General features: G+C 37.4%; 1 protein-coding gene across 2 annotated transcripts in view; it reads right to left on the reverse strand.

The window, feature by feature from the left end:
• The window catches only part of LOC132695877 (protein turtle homolog A-like), a 413,609-nt gene that overhangs the window by 35,304 nt on the left and 353,534 nt on the right, over positions 1 to 24,771 (reverse strand). For both annotated transcript variants that reach the window (XM_060660435.1, XM_060660436.1), the window contains exon 5: positions 1,374 to 1,485. In XM_060660435.1, the coding sequence (XP_060516418.1) occupies positions 1,374 to 1,485 (112 nt within the window). The remainder of the gene's footprint in view (positions 1 to 1,373; positions 1,486 to 24,771) is intronic.

The raw sequence follows: 24,771 nt of genomic DNA on the forward strand, positions 1-24,771 counted from the left end.
CCCTTCAAATTTTACATTTGGAATTAAAATAGGCGAAAAAAAATTATTAATTAGACAGTAGGGAAGTTACGACCAAAAGAGCTTTGGATGATATTTTTTAAGATTTAGTTACTGCTTTTCAATTAATGTTCAGGAGACAGCTTTAATCATTTTTTCAAATTCATATTTTTCCGATATTTTTTTTAACTTTCCGTAGCTATTAAAAGAGTTGCTTCATTGTTCTCGAAATTTTGATTATAATAATAATCATCTCGTTTTTCCATTCAACGGTATTAAGAGCTCATTTTTATGAATATTATTTATTATTTTTTATTCAAAACGTACCTCTAATTGAGTCTCTCTTACAGTCATATAAACAAGTTTTCGCAAAAATGGAAATATTTAACATATTGCCTAAAACTGGTTATGAGATTGTCAATCAATTTGACCAATATTTTCCACAAATCTCCTTTTTCATAAACGTCTAACCTGCTATACATCGCGAATCATGGTGATTGATATCCTTTGTGGATTATTTATCCAACACTTCATTTTTTACTGTTAAATATTCTAATACTGTTCTTCTTTTTTTAAAAGACTTGTCACCATTAATTAAAAAAAAAGACAAGATATCTAGTCAACAGGAAAAATCTTCTCGAGTAAGTTCAGTGTCAAGCCTATTTTTTAAATTTTTTATATACACTTATATGAAATGTAAATATAAATCTTTTCTATATAAATAAAGTATATTTCTGTTAATAAGATATTTAATATTTTTTCTTTCTTTTTATGTACATGTAAATGAGTTGATAGATTCAGTACGTATCATAATATACCAGTTAAAATAAGTGACTGAGATATTAGGGATTGGTTTTTGTTTTTTAAAAATTGTTTCCCAGTTCCGTTTTATGATAGTGCTCCCTTTTATTTTTTGCACCCTTGTTTATAGCACTGTGAAATTTGGAATGCACGTATATAATTAAAACGTCTAATTTTTGACATAAAACCATCTCAAAATGTCAAAATGACAGCAGGCCGCCATTTTAAGTATTTTTTTAAAATGGTATTGCTGTCATTTTGATATTTTATATAGGTCCTATATACAAGGGCCCAAAAAATAAATGAATTGTCCGACGATTTACGCGGGCACTGTATATTTATGTATTATAATTACAATCGTAGCCATGCACCCCGCTCGCTATGCCGCTGTTCGATAGCTGCCTCTTGACCTATTAATCACAGTATTAATTTCGAAGCTATTTTGTCGTAGCAACAATAATATGACAACGTCCGGGTAAAATAAACAAAGAAAACGCTTCTAATGAATTTTCTTTTAAATGAGAGAATAAACAGTGGGCTCAATCGTATACGTGCAGAAAAGTAATTTGTCTTACCAATATATAAAACTAGGAGGATCCGGCGTTTGAAGGACCACGCATGTTAGGTTGATGTCGCTTCCGCTCTTGATATGTAGCTCGGGATTGCCGATTATCTTCGCCTTCGAAACTGAAACAATTATTAATGTAAGGTGTAGAACGGGAATTAATAAAGTTGGGGGTTGGAGGGAGACTCGTGATGAATAGCTTTTTGGCTTTACCGTAATAATTGTTCTCCAGTTGTACATTGCGTTTATTTTCTAGCCACTTGCAGGCCGAATATACGGTCGCTGTCAAAATACATTAATAAATCTTGCATGTTTAGGGGTTCGTTTCCTGGTTTCGCACTTATTGTGTTTTCTTATTGAATACTGAAACCGACAACGGGGTGGTTTAGGAAATTCTCTTTAATTATCATCAAAATCGGTTAGGTCTACGAATGCCTACTATGGCAAATTATTATAAGTAGCTTATTTCATAATAATGATGGATAAAATTGAAAAACATAGCTGAAACATGGGAATTCAAAATCCAAAAATTATTAAATTTATGGTAATCACTAGGGAGGGGACCTATAGAATCTATTGGACGATCTTTCTTGACATTTAAAGTATCATTGGTCACTTTGTTATGAGTAGAGATACAAAGTCGGTTAAAGCAGCATTTTTTCTATTGATTGCCATGGCGAAAGCAGGAAAACAATTGAATATAGGGTTTAGGAAAAAATGAGAATAATGTACTCTTTTGAACAGAAACACCCTGTATATTGTTTATTCTAAAGTTCGTAAATCACCAATAGAACAAATAAGAATTATCAGCAAATTTCTTTAAAACTCCATTTTACTTTTATTGTTATATTTGAGCCTAAAAACATGAAAATAAGAAAGTAGGTTGTTGAAAATGGTTGTTAAAAATTGATTGGTGTCTCGGAAGTTATGAGCTGGTGCGCTATCTTGTTGGAAATGGAGATTCTGGCTACTTATGAAGGCAAGCTCATTTAGAAATCCATTCAAAATTGTACTAGTAATAAATTTTCTCTTGACCAATAATGATGATTTTTTAGATTATAAATCCCAGCATTTGAAAAGTTTGTCCATAAAATATACAGAAAATTATGTTTTGGCCTATCAACTGACATAACATACCAATGACAAAAAAAGTCTTGTTTTGTGTGTTTTTTTTAAATGTTTTGGGCAATATTAAAGGATAGGTTAGAGTCTTTTACTAGTTATTAAATAGAATTGGCACAATATGCTTCAAAATATCGAAGAACACCAATTTCCACGTCATCACTAATATATGTTTTTTTATTTTATAATAAATGTCCAGAAAAGGAGTCGAAAAAAAATTTATAATAAATGAAGACGTGGTAATCTAAGTTATTATTATTATTTCTTAAATTAAACAATTAAACAATAAAAGTTAAATGGAGTTTTATTTCGCAACCATTCAATGCCTAAATAGTTTAAAACAGAAATGTGCTGATTATCCTGTTATTTTCAATTTTAGGCTAAAATTGCATATGACTATTTTTTCGTTGTGATTTATGAACGCTAGAGTAAAAAAATTACTGGGTATTCCATTATAAAGAGTACATTTTCCTAATTCTTTCTTAAACCTTACATTCAATTGTTTTTCTAGTTAGTTAGAGGAAGACTGCCTATCCAGCCGGGTATAGAGAAAATTTCTATTAGTGGATCCGCAAAGGAAGAAGACCGTTGAACCATTGATATCAATAACATTGAGGAAATTGTATTCCGAATTAAATTTGATAACAAAGTTAGACAACTGGCAATGACAGATTATATTTATTTTTTATTATTTATTTTTTATCATATATTATATTATATCTATTTTGGTTGCAAAAGTATGGTCTTATTTTTAGACATTGATTTTCATCCTCGTTTTTGTCAATATTAAGGTCCAAATTGTAAAACCAGACTGCTTTTTGGGCAGGATATTGTATTCTGCCAGAAATCCTCTTATCGGTTTCCTTTCGAACATTTTCGAAAGAGTAGGAAGAATACTTTGCCCATTGTTGTTGTAGAATTTGTATTTTTAATTATATCAAAATACTTCATCTTGCGTAGCTAGCACCAAATTTATTTGTGCTGAGAATTGATTAATTTCTGGTCAGGCATTTTGTTATGGTGGAAAAACCTATTAAAGTCATTAGAATCAGATAGTTTTCTCAGACAGAAGCACGGACCCTCATGTCAGGCGCACAAGACTAGAATACTTTGGAGGCATTATTCGTAATGAGAAATACCACCTTCTCAAACTTATCAGAGGACAGGAATTTTATCAAAGAAAAGAATTTTAAAAAAGAATAATGAAAGGGGCTTAAATATTCTTTAGGTCATTATAGAGTAGCGTAGACGTTATTGGTGCCACAGATGAGTTGCAATACGAGACAAACTCGCCATTATAATTTCGTTATGTATACCTTTTAATTTTACGGGAAGTTTCCAATAAATGCGAGATTTCTCCTCGGCAAACAACAATTTTTCTGATTTGAGTCCGTCAACTTTCGCAGATGAAAGTTCAAGTGCTGATTTCGTGATAAATATTTTCTTTGTTCCGTCGTTTTTCCTTTTCCGCTTCGCAAACTTCGCCCGCCTTTGTTTGATTTTATTTCGCAAAGCGTTAAGCCTTCCTAAATCTAAAATTTTCATAAACGAATGCGTAACAATATACAGTTACATTTGTCCGTCTGTGGGGTTGTTTGTAAAATGTCGTTGTGCCAGTTTTTTAAAGAATGACTGACTAATTTAGTTTTGAAAGTTGTCACCCGCAAGGTAAATGCCACGCGACAATAAATTAAAACCCTATTCGCTTTTCTGTTTTATTCGTTTCCTTGTTTTATACCACCGTGGAGTTACCTAATTTCCGCTTCTCCATCACATTGAAATTAGATTGTGTTGCGCTGTTACGTTTGCAATTACGAACGTCTTGGGATTTTACCCGCAATTTTTGCTTACATTTCAGCTGCAAAGTTGCCGCATAGTTCGCCAGGGCTTCTTTCAAACCTAACCTATATATATATATATATATATATATATATATATATATATATATATATATATATATATTCTCACGTATTGATTCACGGATGGAAAAATGTGATGACACTATATTCCGGGATATCATCCGTTCGCTCGTTGAACTCCGACTGGAATCCTGCATCCGACTGGAATCCTGCAAATCTTGCATCCGACTGGAATCCTGCAGACGTTTCGCCAAAATCTCACTTGGCATCTTCAATGCTCGCGCTCCGAAAACACTTCGAACACTGGGAGGTTATCGGCGGTGCGTGCGGTATTTATACTCTGCGCCGGAGATGGTAACGGTGCTGCTTGTGCGTGGGGGGAGGTGGCTCCGCCCCCTGAATTGTCGCGTTGTTCATTTCGCCCGATCGTAGTTGCGATGTCCCCGTTGGCTGCTGCGCATCGCTCTGCTGTTTGATTATCGTTCTCCACGTGTTGGATAAATGCAGAGCGTCGTCTCTCGTATTGAGGTGTCCGGACTTTTCTATTTCGATGGCCTCTCGTATAATCCTAGTCCTAAAATCAGGAATATTAGCTATTTGTTTGCAAGTGCCGAAATCAATTTTATGGCCTGTCTGATGTTGGTGCTGAAACAAAGCAGATGTTGTTTGTTTGTTTCTTATGGCTAAACGATGTTCCTCGAGCCTGGCTGAAATCCTTCTGTTGGTCTGTCCCACATACGTCAGGCTGCACGATCCGCATGCTACACTGTATACTCCTTGGTTTTCCAGAGTAATTTTTTGTTTTGGGTTTCTTAGTATTGCTCCGATGGTATGGTCAGGTTTGTATGCCGTTGATATGTCGTGTTTCCGTAATATTCGGCCGATTTTGTCAGTAACCCCCTTGATGTATGGCAGGACAGCGATCGATCTTCGTTGGGTCTCGTCCTGCACTCTCTGCTGCGGCTGTTGTTGTTTACTGATTGCCTTGCTGATGGTGCGCCTTTGGTATCCGTTTTGTTGAAGACAGGTACTAATTTTCTTCAGTTCTTTATCTCTGTTCCTCTCGTTTGTGAGCCTGAAGGACCGAGCAATTAATGTATTTGCCACTGCCTGTATCTGTGATGGGTGGTGATGAGATTTAGCGTTCAGATATCTATTAGTGTGTGTTGGTTTTCTATAGACAGTGTGTTCCAAGTGTCCATCTTCGGTCCTTGTGATGTGAACATCTAAAAAGGGCAGACTGTTATCCTCTTCAAGTTCTATTGTAAATTGAATCCTTGGGTGAATGGAATTCAGATGATCTAGGAATTTCAAAAGCTCCTCCTTGCCAAAAGGCCATACAACAAATACGTCATCAACGTATCTTGTCCATAGTTTTGGCTTCAGATTTGCCTTCTCTATTGCTTTCTTTTCGAAGTAAATCATGAAGAGGTTGGCAATCACAGGTGAGAGAGATGATCCCATTGCTGCTCCATCTATTTGTCGGTAAATTTTCCTGTTGTGCATAAAGTAAGCGTTTTTCAGGCAATGTCTTGACAGATCCATTATGTATGGCGGAAGATCTTCGTTTTCTTCTATAAGCAAGAGTGCCTCTTCTACTGGAATACTCGGGTAGAGGGATTTGACATCGAAACTTGCCATAATGTCGTCCTTGTCCATCCTGAGAGAACCTAAAATCTGAGTGAAATGTTCTGAGTTTTTAACATAGGAATCTGCCTTTTCCACTATAGGCTGAAGTGCACTGGCCAGATGTTTTTCCAGCTTGCATAATGGTGAGTTAAAGGCGCTTACGATTGGACGCAGGGGAACCCCGTCCTTATGGATCTTTGGGAGCCCGTAGAATTTTGGGCAACGACTCGATTTTTCCCTCGGAATAAGTTTCTTCTTTGTATCCTCGTTTATTGATGAATCGAGAATTTTGGACTTAGTTGTTTTTTCCAAATATGTCGTGGGATCTCTGGTGACTAGTTTGTATATTGGGTCGTTCAAAATATCCTCCAATTTTGCATTATAATCCGACGTATTCATGACGACAGTGGCATTTCCTTTGTCTGCTGGCATTATTAGAATGTTTTCGTTTTTGTTTAGATTCCTTAAGGCTTGCATTTCTTCTCTGCTTAAGTTTGGTTGCGGTGGTTTTGACTGTCTTAAGACTCTGGCGACATCTTGCCTAATTAACTCCGCATCTTGTTCGTCTATGGTGGAAAGACTTGCTTCGACGTTGGAAACGATCTCTTCGACGGGTACTCTTTTTGGAGCTATTGCGTAGTTAAATCCTTTATTCAGTACGCTGACTTCTGTATCGGAAAGATGGTATGCTGAAATATTATGAACTGTACTGCTTCGGTTTGTATTTGGCACTTGTCCTGATTTTTTGGAATTTGACTGAAGGATTTCTAATTTCTTCCACAGTTTTTTTGACGTGATGTCCTTGTCTTTCTCAGTGCGCCATGATGTTAACAATTCTATGCGGTCCCACAGCAACTGATGGATCTTGTTGCTCAGTTTCAGGTGGAGTCTGAAAAGTTGTAGCTCAGTCTCACTAATTTCGTACCGGGTCCGCCTGATCTGGTCTTGGAGTAGGGCCTTGCTAGCTTTGTCCAGGATAGCTTGTGTCTTTCTGGTGCGTGTGTGATAAGACAACCTTGTAAATGTTGGCAGCAAGTTCTGGTTGCGGCAGCTTTTAAGAAAATTCAAGTTGCACAGCGAAATAACCCTCCTTTGTCTTAGTTTTTCATAACACTTGGTGGCTGTAAAGATCTCCTTCCCGTAAAGGTGTATGATATTCTCACGTATTGATTCACGGATGGAAAAATGTGATGACACTATATTCCGGGATATCATCCGTTCGCTCGTTGAACTCCGACTGGAATCCTGCATCCGACTGGAATCCTGCAAATCTTGCATCCGACTGGAATCCTGCAGACGTTTCGCCAAAATCTCACTTGGCATCTTCAATGCTCGCGCTCCGAAAACACTTCGAACACTGGGAGGTTATCGGCGGTGCGTGCGGTATTTATACTCTGCGCCGGAGATGGTAACGGTGCTGCTTGTGCGTGGGGGGAGGTGGCTCCGCCCCCTGAATTGTCGCGTTGTTCATTTCGCCCGATCGTAGTTGCGATGTCCCCGTTGGCTGCTGCGCATCGCTCTGCTGTTTGATTATCGTTCTCCACGTGTTGGATAAATGCAGAGCGTCGTCTCTCGTATTGAGGTGTCCGGACTTTTCTATTTCGATGGCCTCTCGTATAATCCTAGTCCTAAAATCAGGAATATTAGCTATTTGTTTGCAAGTGCCGAAATCAATTTTATGGCCTGTCTGATGTTGGTGCTGAAACAAAGCAGATGTTGTTTGTTTGTTTCTTATGGCTAAACGATGTTCCTCGAGCCTGGCTGAAATCCTTCTGTTGGTCTGTCCCACATACGTCAGGCTGCACGATCCGCATGCTACACTGTATACTCCTTGGTTTTCCAGAGTAATTTTTTGTTTTGGGTTTCTTAGTATTGCTCCGATGGTATGGTCAGGTTTGTATGCCGTTGATATGTCGTGTTTCCGTAATATTCGGCCGATTTTGTCAGTAACCCCCTTGATGTATGGCAGGACAGCGATCGATCTTCGTCCTGCCATACATCAAGGGGGTTACTGACAAAATCGGCCGAATATTACGGAAACACGACATATCAACGGCATACAAACCTGACCATACCATCGGAGCAATACTAAGAAACCCAAAACAAAAAATTACTCTGGAAAACCAAGGAGTATACAGTGTAGCATGCGGATCGTGCAGCCTGACGTATGTGGGACAGACCAACAGAAGGATTTCAGCCAGGCTCGAGGAACATCGTTTAGCCATAAGAAACAAACAAACAACATCTGCTTTGTTTCAGCACCAACATCAGACAGGCCATAAAATTGATTTCGGCACTTGCAAACAAATAGCTAATATTCCTGATTTTAGGACTAGGATTATACGAGAGGCCATCGAAATAGAAAAGTCCGGACACCTCAATACGAGAGACGACGCTCTGCATTTATCCAACACGTGGAGAACGATAATCAAACAGCAGAGCGATGCGCAGCAGCCAACGGGGACATCGCAACTACGATCGGGCGAAATGAACAACGCGACAATTCAGGGGGCGGAGCCACCTCCCCCCACGCACAAGCAGCACCGTTACCATCTCCGGCGCAGAGTATAAATACCGCACGCACCGCCGATAACCTCCCAGTGTTCGAAGTGTTTTCGGAGCGCGAGCATTGAAGATGCCAAGTGAGATTTTGGCGAAACGTCTGCAGGATTCCAGTCGGATGCAAGATTTGCAGGATTCCAGTCGGATGCAGGATTCCAGTCGGAGTTCAACGAGCGAACGGATGATATCCCGGAATATAGTGTCATCACATTTTTCCATCCGTGAATCAATACGTGAGAATATCATACACCTTTACGGGAAGGAGATCTTTACAGCCACCAAGTGTTATGAAAAACTAAGACAAAGGAGGGTTATTTCGCTGTGCAACTTGAATTTTCTTAAAAGCTGCCGCAACCAGAACTTGCTGCCAACATTTACAAGGTTGTCTTATCACACACGCACCAGAAAGACACAAGCTATCCTGGACAAAGCTAGCAAGGCCCTACTCCAAGACCAGATCAGGCGGACCCGGTACGAAATTAGTGAGACTGAGCTACAACTTTTCAGACTCCACCTGAAACTGAGCAACAAGATCCATCAGTTGCTGTGGGACCGCATAGAATTGTTAACATCATGGCGCACTGAGAAAGACAAGGACATCACGTCAAAAAAACTGTGGAAGAAATTAGAAATCCTTCAGTCAAATTCCAAAAAATCAGGACAAGTGCCAAATACAAACCGAAGCAGTACAGTTCATAATATTTCAGCATACCATCTTTCCGATACAGAAGTCAGCGTACTGAATAAAGGATTTAACTACGCAATAGCTCCAAAAAGAGTACCCGTCGAAGAGATCGTTTCCAACGTCGAAGCAAGTCTTTCCACCATAGACGAACAAGATGCGGAGTTAATTAGGCAAGATGTCGCCAGAGTCTTAAGACAGTCAAAACCACCGCAACCAAACTTAAGCAGAGAAGAAATGCAAGCCTTAAGGAATCTAAACAAAAACGAAAACATTCTAATAATGCCAGCAGACAAAGGAAATGCCACTGTCGTCATGAATACGTCGGATTATAATGCAAAATTGGAGGATATTTTGAACGACCCAATATACAAACTAGTCACCAGAGATCCCACGACATATTTGGAAAAAACAACTAAGTCCAAAATTCTCGATTCATCAATAAACGAGGATACAAAGAAGAAACTTATTCCGAGGGAAAAATCGAGTCGTTGCCCAAAATTCTACGGGCTCCCAAAGATCCATAAGGACGGGGTTCCCCTGCGTCCAATCGTAAGCGCCTTTAACTCACCATTATGCAAGCTGGAAAAACATCTGGCCAGTGCACTTCAGCCTATAGTGGAAAAGGCAGATTCCTATGTTAAAAACTCAGAACATTTCACTCAGATTTTAGGTTCTCTCAGGATGGACAAGGACGACATTATGGCAAGTTTCGATGTCAAATCCCTCTACCCGAGTATTCCAGTAGAAGAGGCACTCTTGCTTATAGAAGAAAACGAAGATCTTCCGCCATACATAATGGATCTGTCAAGACATTGCCTGAAAAACGCTTACTTTATGCACAACAGGAAAATTTACCGACAAATAGATGGAGCAGCAATGGGATCATCTCTCTCACCTGTGATTGCCAACCTCTTCATGATTTACTTCGAAAAGAAAGCAATAGAGAAGGCAAATCTGAAGCCAAAACTATGGACAAGATACGTTGATGACGTATTTGTTGTATGGCCTTTTGGCAAGGAGGAGCTTTTGAAATTCCTAGATCATCTGAATTCCATTCACCCAAGGATTCAATTTACAATAGAACTTGAAGAGGATAACAGTCTGCCCTTTTTAGATGTTCACATCACAAGGACCGAAGATGGACACTTGGAACACACTGTCTATAGAAAACCAACACACACTAATAGATATCTGAACGCTAAATCTCATCACCACCCATCACAGATACAGGCAGTGGCAAATACATTAATTGCTCGGTCCTTCAGGCTCACAAACGAGAGGAACAGAGATAAAGAACTGAAGAAAATTAGTACCTGTCTTCAACAAAACGGATACCAAAGGCGCACCATCAGCAAGGCAATCAGTAAACAACAACAGCCGCAGCAGAGAGTGCAGGACGAGACCCAACGAAGATCGATCGCTGTCCTGCCATACATCAAGGGGGTTACTGACAAAATCGGCCGAATATTACGGAAACACGACATATCAACGGCATACAAACCTGACCATACCATCGGAGCAATACTAAGAAACCCAAAACAAAAAATTACTCTGGAAAACCAAGGAGTATACAGTGTAGCATGCGGATCGTGCAGCCTGACGTATGTGGGACAGACCAACAGAAGGATTTCAGCCAGGCTCGAGGAACATCGTTTAGCCATAAGAAACAAACAAACAACATCTGCTTTGTTTCAGCACCAACATCAGACAGGCCATAAAATTGATTTCGGCACTTGCAAACAAATAGCTAATATTCCTGATTTTAGGACTAGGATTATACGAGAGGCCATCGAAATAGAAAAGTCCGGACACCTCAATACGAGAGACGACGCTCTGCATTTATCCAACACGTGGAGAACGATAATCAAACAGCAGAGCGATGCGCAGCAGCCAACGGGGACATCGCAACTACGATCGGGCGAAATGAACAACGCGACAATTCAGGGGGCGGAGCCACCTCCCCCCACGCACAAGCAGCACCGTTACCATCTCCGGCGCAGAGTATAAATACCGCACGCACCGCCGATAACCTCCCAGTGTTCGAAGTGTTTTCGGAGCGCGAGCATTGAAGATGCCAAGTGAGATTTTGGCGAAACGTCTGCAGGATTCCAGTCGGATGCAAGATTTGCAGGATTCCAGTCGGATGCAGGATTCCAGTCGGAGTTCAACGAGCGAACGGATGATATCCCGGAATATAGTGTCATCACATTTTTCCATCCGTGAATCAATACGTGAGAATATCATACACCTTTACGGGAAGGAGATCTTTACAGCCACCAAGTGTTATGAAAAACTAAGACAAAGGAGGGTTATTTCGCTGTGCAACTTGAATTTTCTTAAAAGCTGCCGCAACCAGAACTTGCTGCCAACATTTACAAGGTTGTCTTATCACACACGCACCAGAAAGACACAAGCTATCCTGGACAAAGCTAGCAAGGCCCTACTCCAAGACCAGATCAGGCGGACCCGGTACGAAATTAGTGAGACTGAGCTACAACTTTTCAGACTCCACCTGAAACTGAGCAACAAGATCCATCAGTTGCTGTGGGACCGCATAGAATTGTTAACATCATGGCGCACTGAGAAAGACAAGGACATCACGTCAAAAAAACTGTGGAAGAAATTAGAAATCCTTCAGTCAAATTCCAAAAAATCAGGACAAGTGCCAAATACAAACCGAAGCAGTACAGTTCATAATATTTCAGCATACCATCTTTCCGATACAGAAGTCAGCGTACTGAATAAAGGATTTAACTACGCAATAGCTCCAAAAAGAGTACCCGTCGAAGAGATCGTTTCCAACGTCGAAGCAAGTCTTTCCACCATAGACGAACAAGATGCGGAGTTAATTAGGCAAGATGTCGCCAGAGTCTTAAGACAGTCAAAACCACCGCAACCAAACTTAAGCAGAGAAGAAATGCAAGCCTTAAGGAATCTAAACAAAAACGAAAACATTCTAATAATGCCAGCAGACAAAGGAAATGCCACTGTCGTCATGAATACGTCGGATTATAATGCAAAATTGGAGGATATTTTGAACGACCCAATATACAAACTAGTCACCAGAGATCCCACGACATATTTGGAAAAAACAACTAAGTCCAAAATTCTCGATTCATCAATAAACGAGGATACAAAGAAGAAACTTATTCCGAGGGAAAAATCGAGTCGTTGCCCAAAATTCTACGGGCTCCCAAAGATCCATAAGGACGGGGTTCCCCTGCGTCCAATCGTAAGCGCCTTTAACTCACCATTATGCAAGCTGGAAAAACATCTGGCCAGTGCACTTCAGCCTATAGTGGAAAAGGCAGATTCCTATGTTAAAAACTCAGAACATTTCACTCAGATTTTAGGTTCTCTCAGGATGGACAAGGACGACATTATGGCAAGTTTCGATGTCAAATCCCTCTACCCGAGTATTCCAGTAGAAGAGGCACTCTTGCTTATAGAAGAAAACGAAGATCTTCCGCCATACATAATGGATCTGTCAAGACATTGCCTGAAAAACGCTTACTTTATGCACAACAGGAAAATTTACCGACAAATAGATGGAGCAGCAATGGGATCATCTCTCTCACCTGTGATTGCCAACCTCTTCATGATTTACTTCGAAAAGAAAGCAATAGAGAAGGCAAATCTGAAGCCAAAACTATGGACAAGATACGTTGATGACGTATTTGTTGTATGGCCTTTTGGCAAGGAGGAGCTTTTGAAATTCCTAGATCATCTGAATTCCATTCACCCAAGGATTCAATTTACAATAGAACTTGAAGAGGATAACAGTCTGCCCTTTTTAGATGTTCACATCACAAGGACCGAAGATGGACACTTGGAACACACTGTCTATAGAAAACCAACACACACTAATAGATATCTGAACGCTAAATCTCATCACCACCCATCACAGATACAGGCAGTGGCAAATACATTAATTGCTCGGTCCTTCAGGCTCACAAACGAGAGGAACAGAGATAAAGAACTGAAGAAAATTAGTACCTGTCTTCAACAAAACGGATACCAAAGGCGCACCATCAGCAAGGCAATCAGTAAACAACAACAGCCGCAGCAGAGAGTGCAGGACGAGACCCAACGAAGATCGATCGCTGTCCTGCCATACATCAAGGGGGTTACTGACAAAATCGGCCGAATATTACGGAAACACGACATATCAACGGCATACAAACCTGACCATACCATCGGAGCAATACTAAGAAACCCAAAACAAAAAATTACTCTGGAAAACCAAGGAGTATACAGTGTAGCATGCGGATCGTGCAGCCTGACGTATGTGGGACAGACCAACAGAAGGATTTCAGCCAGGCTCGAGGAACATCGTTTAGCCATAAGAAACAAACAAACAACATCTGCTTTGTTTCAGCACCAACATCAGACAGGCCATAAAATTGATTTCGGCACTTGCAAACAAATAGCTAATATTCCTGATTTTAGGACTAGGATTATACGAGAGGCCATCGAAATAGAAAAGTCCGGACACCTCAATACGAGAGACGACGCTCTGCATTTATCCAACACGTGGAGAACGATAATCAAACAGCAGAGCGATGCGCAGCAGCCAACGGGGACATCGCAACTACGATCGGGCGAAATGAACAACGCGACAATTCAGGGGGCGGAGCCACCTCCCCCCACGCACAAGCAGCACCGTTACCATCTCCGGCGCAGAGTATAAATACCGCACGCACCGCCGATAACCTCCCAGTGTTCGAAGTGTTTTCGGAGCGCGAGCATTGAAGATGCCAAGTGAGATTTTGGCGAAACGTCTGCAGGATTCCAGTCGGATGCAAGATTTGCAGGATTCCAGTCGGATGCAGGATTCCAGTCGGAGTTCAACGAGCGAACGGATGATATCCCGGAATATAGTGTCATCATATATATATATATATATATATATATATATATATATATATATATATATATATATATATATATATATATATATATATGTATATATATATGTTATATCCGGAAATCCTATTGTCCATATGGGTTAAATCCAACCGACCTGCAAGAGTGCAACGATTGCGAAAACGTCGTGTCAACGATATGTCGCAACATCCGCAGCCGTCGACCCCGTCAACGTCAGCATAAATTTATTATAAATACGAATTTCTATTGTAAAACGTTGTCTGATAACATTCTCTCATCACGAGGTTATTATGTCCATTTTTAGTTTGATTTTAACGGTCTAATAACATTCTCTCGTCACGAGGTTATTACGTCCAATTTCATTTTGATTTTTATTTTAATTTAAAGTTAATAAATATATTTTTTTTAAAAAGTTATTTTTGAAAAGTGAAATATAAAAATTGGCGCAGTCGGTAGGATCCGTTCACGTTGCTAGAACACGAGTATTCTAACTAGTGACGGCGGATTCCAATCCCTTAGACGGAAAGAAGAACCATCGCAGCCCAGTCGTGCCGGAACAAGGAACCTTCCATCACCGTTTCGAGAGGCAAGAATTCGGAGTAGGATCTGTTCACGTTGCTAGAACACGAGTATTCTAACTAGTGGCGGCAGATTCCGACCCCTAAATCTAGGGAACAACGAAGACAGCCCATCGTACCGGAACAAGAATAAACCCATCAACCGTCTCGAAAGGCAGCAATGAAAATATTACTGTAAGTGTTAAGAATCGTTACGAATAATTTTATTTTTAATTTGCAACATTGTTGAATTTATTACGTTCGATTACCCAAGGTTGAAAATTACCTATTTATTGAATTTTCCAACGTAGAATCGTTGCGCGATAATCATTTTGATTTAATTTTAGTCTGCAAGTTTAACTTAGCAATATTTAAAACAAAAATTGTGTTTGAACTCTTATAAATTTATTTGCTTTTTCTTAAAACCTAAAATAATGGCAACTCAATCAGACGAACCTAGTACAATGCTGGAAGTTGAACCATATAAACTTTCGGAAATTTTCTGTATCGTACCTGAATTTGAGGGTGACCAAATCTTTTTAGGAAATTTTATAAACGCGTGTGATTGTGCTTATAATATGGCAACAACGCAACAAAAAATTCTTTTAGTTATTCACATTAAAAATAAGCTCCGCGGTAAAGCAGCTCAATTAATTAATTCTAGGAATCCTGATTCATATCTAGAAATAAAGAAACTATTAACTCTACACTTTGGTGATTCTAGAGATTTACCTTCCCTAATTCATGACCTTCAACGTCTTAAACAATTGCCCAATGAATCAGCATTAACATTTTTCAATCGTCTTCAAGTCCTAAATGCGAAAATGCATTCATGTGTTCAAAAATCCACCACATTAGGATCCAAAGAGCAAAAGGATGCTCAGATATCTTTAATTGAGACTATGACCCTTAATACACTTCTTACAGGCTTAGAACCTAGATTAGGTCAACTCATTCGTGCTAGTAATCCCACTTCACTTTTAGAAGCCCAAGCAAGGATTCGTCGAGAACTCCAACTCTCATATTTTGAAAATCAAAAATCTGTCAAATTAAATTCTCCTAAATCGCATTCTGCGAATATTCGAACCCCTCTTCAGCAACCTAAATGCACTTTGTGTAATAAAATTGGCCATACTTCAAATCAATGTAGAAGTACGCATCAGCATGTCAAACCAAATTTTTCGCAATATCCACAGCGACCTTCTAATTGGTTCCAACAAAGCAACATTAGCAACAACTCGAATCAAATACCGATGAAATCTTCAAACTCTTATCCTAAGCCACATTTTATGAATCCAAACCCGCAGCGAACTCATCACGTAAACTCAAACCCGATCTACATCGACGGTTATTCCGGAAATTCCCAGGAATTTTCACATGAAAATTACACTCTTCAAGAAGATAATGAACTTCAAAATCATTATTCTAACCATCCAGAAAACTGCGAACCAGAGCAGGATTTTCAAGAAAGCCCTTACGATATCCCACCAGACGAAATGTCTCCAGACCCGATTTTCGAAATCAATTCCCAAATTCAAACCCTGAATTTAGACAACATGAATCCCAATCTAAACTTTCCAGAACAGAACTTCTGTTAAACCCTCTTCTTACGGTAAATTCTAAAAATTTATACTATATTTTTGACGCTACGCAAAAATTCAAAATATTAATAGATACAGGCGCAGGTATTTCTATCTTTAAATATAAAACCGCTGAAAATTACAGAACACGAGTTAAGGAAAATATTACCATCCAAGGTATAACAAATCAAACACTTTTTATTAAAGAATCCACACTTATTCCATTCACCGATAACGACAAACATAAAGTATATCTTTACGATCTTGATATCGAATTTGACGGAATTCTCGGTTTAGATTTTCTAGATCGCTACCAATGTATAATCGATTTAAAGTCCAAAAAACTTATAACGAATTTCAAAACAATGCCTTTGCATAAAGTAGGACACGAATCTGTTCTTTCCAAAATTTGTAAAAAACCTGAACAAAATATTCAAAATCGAATTTCAATCGAACCTAGGACCGAAAGAATTTTCAAATTAAAATGTAGTTTAACAAACACAGACGCTATTCTCCACTCTCAAGAATGCGAAAAAGTTAGGTTACCTAATGCTTTAGTTAAAGTAAATAACAAAGGTGAATTTTTTACTACTGTTATTAACGCTAATGCTATCCCAAAAACTATAGATTTTTCAAATTTATCTATCGAACCTTTTAATACAAATCCTAACGAAAAAGAAATAAATAATATTTTAAATTTAAATCCTCAACCTGTTGATAGGCGCGGTATAATTCAATCCCAGTTACGCACCGATCATTTAAACGAAGAAGAAAAAGAATTAATAACACAATTATGTCTTGATTTTTCTGATATATTCTATTTAGAAGGAGATCATTTAAGTTTTACTAATGAAATTAAACATACTATTGAAACGAACAACGCCAGACCGATTTTTACCAAATCATATAGGTACCCACATGTCCACAAACAAGAAGTAAAGTCACAAATCAACAAAATGCTCGAACAAGGAATCATTCGACCTTCCACTTCTCCATGGTCTTCCCCTGTTTGGGTTGTCCCAAAAAAATTAGACGCTTCTATGAAACAAAAATGGCGCGTAGTCATCGACTATCGCAAACTAAATGAAGTCTCTGTCGACGATAAATACCCTCTTCCCAATATTTCCGATCTCTTAGACCAGTTAGGCAGATGTCAATATTTCACTACTTTGGACCTAGCCTCTGGGTTTCACCAAATTGAAATTGATCCCAAGGACGTTGCTAAAACTGCATTTTCAGTTGGAAATGGTCATTTTGAATTTCTCCGTTTACCCTTCGGACTAAAAAATTCTCCATCCACTTTCCAACGTGTCATGGACAACATTCTCTTAGGTCTTCAAAACGAACGATGTCTCGTTTACATGGACGATATTATCGTTTATTCCGCTACCATACACGAACATATACAAAGGTTAACTGATGTCTTCAAACGCCTTCGTGGTGCAAACCTCAAACTCCAACCTGACAAGTGTGAATTTCTTCGAAAGGAAGTAGCTTATTTAGGGCATCTCGTGACCCCAGATGGAGTCAAACCCAACCCTGAGAAAATAGACGCTATTCAAAAAATTTCAGAACCAAAATCACCAAAAGACATTAAATCCTTCCTTGGTTTAGCCGGTTACTACCGACGTTTTATCCCCAATTTCGCTAAGATCTCAAAACCTTTAACTAGACTTCTCCAAAAAGACACACCCTTCGTATTCAATTCAGAATGCAAAAATTCATTTGATGAGCTTAAAAACGCTCTAATACGTGACCCAATACTCATTTATCCAAATTTCGAGGAAACTTTTGTCCTAACCACCGATGCCAGTGCATTTGCCATTGGTGCAGTTCTTTCACAAGGTCCAATTGGAAAAGACCTTCCCATAGCATATGCCTCTAGAACTTTATGTAGTGCAGAGACGAAATATTCAACTATAGAACGGGAACTTCTCGCCATAGTATGGGCAGTTAAACACTTCCGCCCTTATCTGTTCGGAAGAAAATTTACTCTCGTTACTGATCATCGTCCTTTAACTTGGCAATTTTCGATAAATGATCCTGGTAGTCGTTTAGCTCGATGGCGTCTTAAGCTTGAAGAATACGACTATACCATTGTGTATAAGCCCGGTAAAAAAAATAAAAACGCAGACGCTTTATCCCGTGTTAAAATTAACCATATTCAAGATTGCGTCGATCTCCAAAAGAAAATTTTTATCCTTGCATCTAATAACGATGACATTCACAACCGACCATCCACAAGTAAAGAAGAAATCGTTCACGATGACAATTCTAATAATTCAGATATCGAAGACGACACAGCGGAAGTTACAGAAGAATACAACAACTTCGCATACCTTCACAAAACCACATCCCTTATAGATTATTCCAAAATAGAAACCTCTAATTCGCAACTTCTCGACAAAAACCACAAAGATATTGTCACTTTCTTTTGGCAATCAAAACTTGATGATTTGCACAACAAAATAATGGACGATATTTTTGAAGAAGATATAAATTTTACGTTTAATAAAATTAACATTTTTTCTAGCAAAACCGTCAAAGGCAGGAAATATTATATAATCCCTCTTCCATATGACAATGAAACTGTAGTTCAACATTTATTCTATATTTTATTCACAGCTAAAAATGACTTTGATCTTTCAAAACTGTATTGTATTGAAAATAATTTACAACTTCCAATATTAGAAGTATTCTCCTTTATATTTTCCGAAAAGGATATAAAACTAAGAATCTGCCAAGATATAGTTCGAACTCCCGATCAAGACGAAATCCCTATCATTTTAGACCAATACCATTCAGGAAAAAATAATTTACATCGCGGAATCAACGAAACAGTTAAGCGCATAAAGCAAAAATACAATTGGCCAACCTTGACCAAAGATGTCGAAAACTATATTAGAAAGTGCGAAATATGTCAAAAAGTCAAGATCTATCGTAAAAACCTCAACACACCATTAGTTATCACAGAAACTCCTAAAACTCCTTTTGAGCGCATTAACATCGATATTTTCGAATTCCCAGTTCGTAATTACGCCCTTACCATAAGAGATGAACTCACAAAATTCACCCAGGCATATCCAATAAAAGACAAAAAAGCTTCTACAATCGTTACTACCCTTCTTCTCTACTTCCAACATTTTGGAACTCCTCTTAGAATACATTGTGACCATGGCCGGGAATTTGATAACTCCCTCGTCAAAGATCTTTGTCTTTTGTACGATATAAAGTTAACTTTCTCCAGCGTTAGCCACCCACAATCTAATGGATCACTAGAAAGATTCCATGCCACGCTCACAGAAATGATCCGAGCTCATAAAGCCGAAAATCCAAAAGAACACCCCTTTCATGCTCTTCCATACGCAATAATCTGCTACAACAACACAAAGAATAAAACGCATGGTTTTTCCCCTTATGAACTAATATTTGGGCACACTTCTAGTAGGCCTCCAGAAATTCTGTATAATGAAGAACAACTCATCACCAAATACATCCGAGACCTAAATAATCGCATGCAGCATTATAACAGAGTCGCGCGTACCCGCACTGATCAACAAAAACAAAAATCCAAAATAAGATTTGATCAAGCAATCTCTAGAAATATGACTAAATATAATGTAGGAGATAAAGTTTATGTTAAGGAAACTCAAATTAGCGATAAAGCTCAGAATAAATTTAACGGTCCGTATGAAATTCTTGAAGTATTTGAAACTTCAGCCACTGTCAAAAATTTAACTACCGAACAAGTTTCAAAATTCAATTTTGACAAGTTTAAACCTTATTACGATTAGATTAAATTTCTTTCAGGATCTTGGGACTGATCTCTACAGTCGCACCCCAATTCCTCATTACTCCAGTAAATAATACAGTAGGCATCTTCTACCATGAAGAACGTAGTTTAAGAATATCCAACAACAAATGGACGCTGCTAGTTTATAAAAAAAAAACTAAAACCTCTGCGAGAAACCATACGACATAATAACAAAATACTTTCCGCTCTCACAAAAAATGTTAGACGATTCTTTTTCCTCGTACGACAGCCTTCAAAACAAGTATCCAAACTCATTTTAGTCTTCTAACTATAATTGCTGACTCAGTCGAAGAGAAATTTTCAGAAATTACTATCAACACTGAAAATTTTAATTTTATAACTAAACGCGGTTTAATTAACGGTGTAAGAACTATTTTTAAATTAATTACCGGAAACCTAGACTCTACAGACGGCGAATACTTTAATGAATGTATAAATAAAGTAACAAAATCTTTTAATTCTACAATTTAAACTCTCGGAATCGACGAAGAAACTTTTAATCAAGATCTAACTCAAATTTAAAAATCTCTCTATGATATTTCGGACACCGTAGCATTTTACGAATGTCAAATTAAAAACACTTAATCTTTGCGAAAGCTTTACGGAAGGTTATGTATACCTAGAGTCTTACCTCAGCGATATATTAAACGCAATCACGTTCACACGAATCAAAGTTTTACATTGCTCTATTATTTACCCACGAGATTTAGTCATTTCTCTTCAGGAAATTTCAAAATCCTTGACAAAAAAAAAATAATTTATCACTACCACCCCATACTTCGAGCATTGCAAGGTACGTAGATATTATGGAGCTAGAACCATTTCAAACTGAAAATAAAATTGTTTTTGTACCAAGAATTCCCTTAATAGAACCTGAAATATACACATTGTATCGTGTTTTACCTATTCCAATTTTGGACAATCGAACACGTTTATTTCATATAATTGCAACAATAATAAAATATATTGCGCGTGATGACGATTCTTTACTCTATGTAATACCTGAAGATCTAAAAAGCTGCAAACAAATTCGAGTGCATTTATTGGAAGCTCCAGAGTACGAGCTAAACACTGTGTCGCAGAATATAAGAACGTGACCTACAAGAGCCACGCCGTTAAGATTCCATATGATTGCTGTTCTCAAATTCCAGTTTCAACCCCCAGAGTTGAAACCCCTGAAACTAATACTTTGCTGTTTCATTTGCAAATGCCGGAGAAAGAAACCGACAATACTCAGCATCGCCGATGGTAACGATCCTCGACAACCTCCGAAGCCAGGTCGAAGACCCCTGCTCCCCATGCAACTCAAATCACTAACTCCGAAAAGACGGACTAGCATCCACCCAGAAGTAACTACCCGAGAAGCTACGCTTTAATTAGTCTACGAAAGCTGCAGCAAGGCTCCACCTTTTCACTTAATGGGGGAGCTGTTATATCCGGAAATCCTATTGTCCATATGGGTTAAATCCAACCGACCTGCAAGAGTGCAACGATTGCGCAAACGTCGTGTCAACGATATGTCGCAACATCCGCAGCCGTCGACCCCGTCAACGTCAGCATAAATTTATTATAAATACGAATTTCTATTGTAAAACGTTGTCTGATAACATTCTCTCATCACGAGGTTATTATGTCCATTTTTAGTTTGATTTTAACGGTCTAATAACATTCTCTCGTCACGAGGTTATTACGTCCAATTTCATTTTGATTTTTATTTTAATTTAAAGTTAATAAATATATTTTTTTTAAAAAGTTATTTTTGAAAAGTGAAATATAAAATATATATATATATATATATATATATATATATATATATATATATATATATATATATATATATATATATATATATATATATATATATATATATATATATATATATATATGCAATTTTAGCCGAAAACACTTCGAACACTCGGAGCGCGAGCATTGAAGATACCAAGTGAGATTTTGGCGAAACGTTGCAGGATTCCCGTCGGATGCAGGATTTGCAGGATTCCAGTCGGATGCAGGATTCCAGTCGGAGTTCAACGAGTGAACGGATGATATCCCGGAATATGGTGTCATCACATTTTTCCATCCGTGAATCAATACGTGAGAATATATATATATATATATATATATATATATATATATATATATATATATATATATATATATATATATATATATATATATATATATATATATATATATAATGTTATACTTTCAAAATAAATTCGAACAGCTTAAGGGATGATTCCTTCATTTTTCAAAGAAACTTCCATGGGCTACTGTAATACTTGTTACAAAACTTCTGCGTCTGTTTTTGCTGAGTCGAACTTGCTAACGTTTCGCCATACATCCTGATAGCTTCTTCAGAACTTGACTGAATCTGTCTCGCATTTTACTCTGTACCTGCTTATATACCGTTTGAGGGGGCAGCGCTAAAATAAACACCGTCTCGGGTGACTGATTCCCATATTGGTGCCAGGTAAAGACCTGAGTCACGGTGAAGATTGTTAGATGACTTGTAGATTTTTATAGTCTCTCGGTAGAAGAATTGATTACATGCAAGAATTTTAGTTTTATCGAATACAATTTTATGTCCGGTTTCGTGATTGTGTTCGGCAACTGCTGATGAGTTTATTTGTCTGACCCCACCTAATTCTTCTTAACTAAATTTAAGGAAAAACTTATGTACTGTGTGCATTGGACAAAGTAAGAGAGATCCATTTTAAACGTCTCCAAAAAAACGAACACTAAGTGCTAATGATATCTATCTCCTGTAATGCAAAATTCCCACATAGTTATTTTAAATATTCGATGGCAGTGTAGTTTCCTGTTGTTAATGACATTTGATGCTTGTAGATTTCAAACAACAGGCCCTTAATAATTTGCGATTCAATTTATCTGTCGTAATCTTAACAATTATTTAATTGTGTTTTTAATAAAATTTTGACTACTCTGATATTTAGAGAGTTGGATAATTAATTATTAATATTATTATTATACAACCGATATTTTTGCCAGTTTTGTATAATTTTTGTTTTTTGAACCTTCTTTTAACAGAAATGTGGCGTAAGAAAATTTAGATATATGGCGATAGAATTTGGGCCAGAAACAGCACCCATATAAATATAATAAATTCGATGTATATTTGAAAGTTATGGTCGTAGCATCACTTAATTATTGAAAGTTTTGATTAGAAAATTTTATTCCAAAAATATTATGACAAATTTTATTGTTCCACCATTAAAATGAATGTTATAACTTGGAATTTAGATGTTTAAAAAATTATATTACAAATATTTAGTTACCAAATTAAAATAAACTTTTTATGAAGTAATAGAACTGCGTTCGCTATGGTTCGCTAAGCAAATCGAAAAAATAACATAAAAGAAAAGAAAAGTTGTATTTAAAAAATAATTATCAAAAAAATTGACCATTACAAAATATTTGATTCGCACTTTCAATGGGATAGAGAATAATCCCTTTTTCCTTGAAAACCAAACAAATAAATAGTATCCTTACTTCTTAACCCCAAAATCTTGCTAGAATTTTATTTAAGTTCAGTTTCCAGAGAAGTTTGGATTTTTTTTTTAATGAAAATAAATGCTATAAAATCTCTTCTTCAAAACTTCTGGCGCTATAGTTTGCAATAAGCCATTTTAAGTTGATTGAATTCTTTGCTGGACTTTTATTTGAACCCGAAGCATGTAATCGTTTCTCGTCGAATTTTTGGGGACCTTTTCAGTTTAAAATGAAACTATTTAAATCGTGTTACACAATTTCGCTTTATATATCGATTTCTTAGAAAACTTTTGAACAAGCTCGAGCAACGGTTTTAATTTTCTCGCTCGTTTTCCGAAAGGAAAGTTAAGATTTCCAAGTTTAAACTATTTTAAGCGCTATTAATTGTGTTATGAAAATAGCTGCATTCGCCTCATTATATTTAGATTTGTAATTATTCCAGACGTTTCACGAGAAGTTCGCGAATGTCTACCTTTACCGGGAATTTTCGGCTCGTTTTACGAAATTACATTGTAGTTTAGGGTAATTTTAAGATTGTAATGTCATAAATAAATAAATAAGTAATATTTTCGAACAGCCAAACCCAGTTACAGGATATTCTAGAAAAATTATGACTATAAGTAGATATATAATTGACCAATTCTAGAGTTAGTGAAAGAGTACCAAATGCATCGACAAGAAAAGAAGAAATTATAAATTGGCTGCGCAGTCAGCGGATTAATTACCCCGAACCTTGTTTAAAATATGAGTTGAGAAAAATTGTAAAACAAACTTGCCATATACTACGGACGAAATAATTGCTGAAATGCTGAATTGCCTCCTTACCATTGTATATTTAATGCCATAGAATTGGTGTGGGGTCAGTGCAAAATATTTTCTAACAAAACTATTGTATATATATATATATATATATATATATATATATATATATATATATATATATATATATATAAGTATAAGCGGAAGCAAGATCTCTGGTATTCTTTTAGTGTGGTTGACATTTTTTGGCCTGTTTTTTTCTAGTTATTTTCCGCTTCAAGCGCATGATTAGGACATTATTTCCAACTGGTCTCTGGTATTAATTCACACTGATTTGGGTTAATGCTTCTTTAGTTTATTGGGAACATTATCAAGTTTTTAAATATTACAAGTAACAGATCCTTCAAATATTACAGTAATAGATGTTGCACTTGTTTTTCT

Source organism: Cylas formicarius, unplaced genomic scaffold, assembly GCF_029955315.1.
Source record: "Cylas formicarius isolate icCylForm1 unplaced genomic scaffold, icCylForm1.1 PGA_scaffold_12__32_contigs__length_19106922, whole genome shotgun sequence".
NCBI lineage: Eukaryota > Metazoa > Arthropoda > Insecta > Coleoptera > Brentidae > Cylas > Cylas formicarius.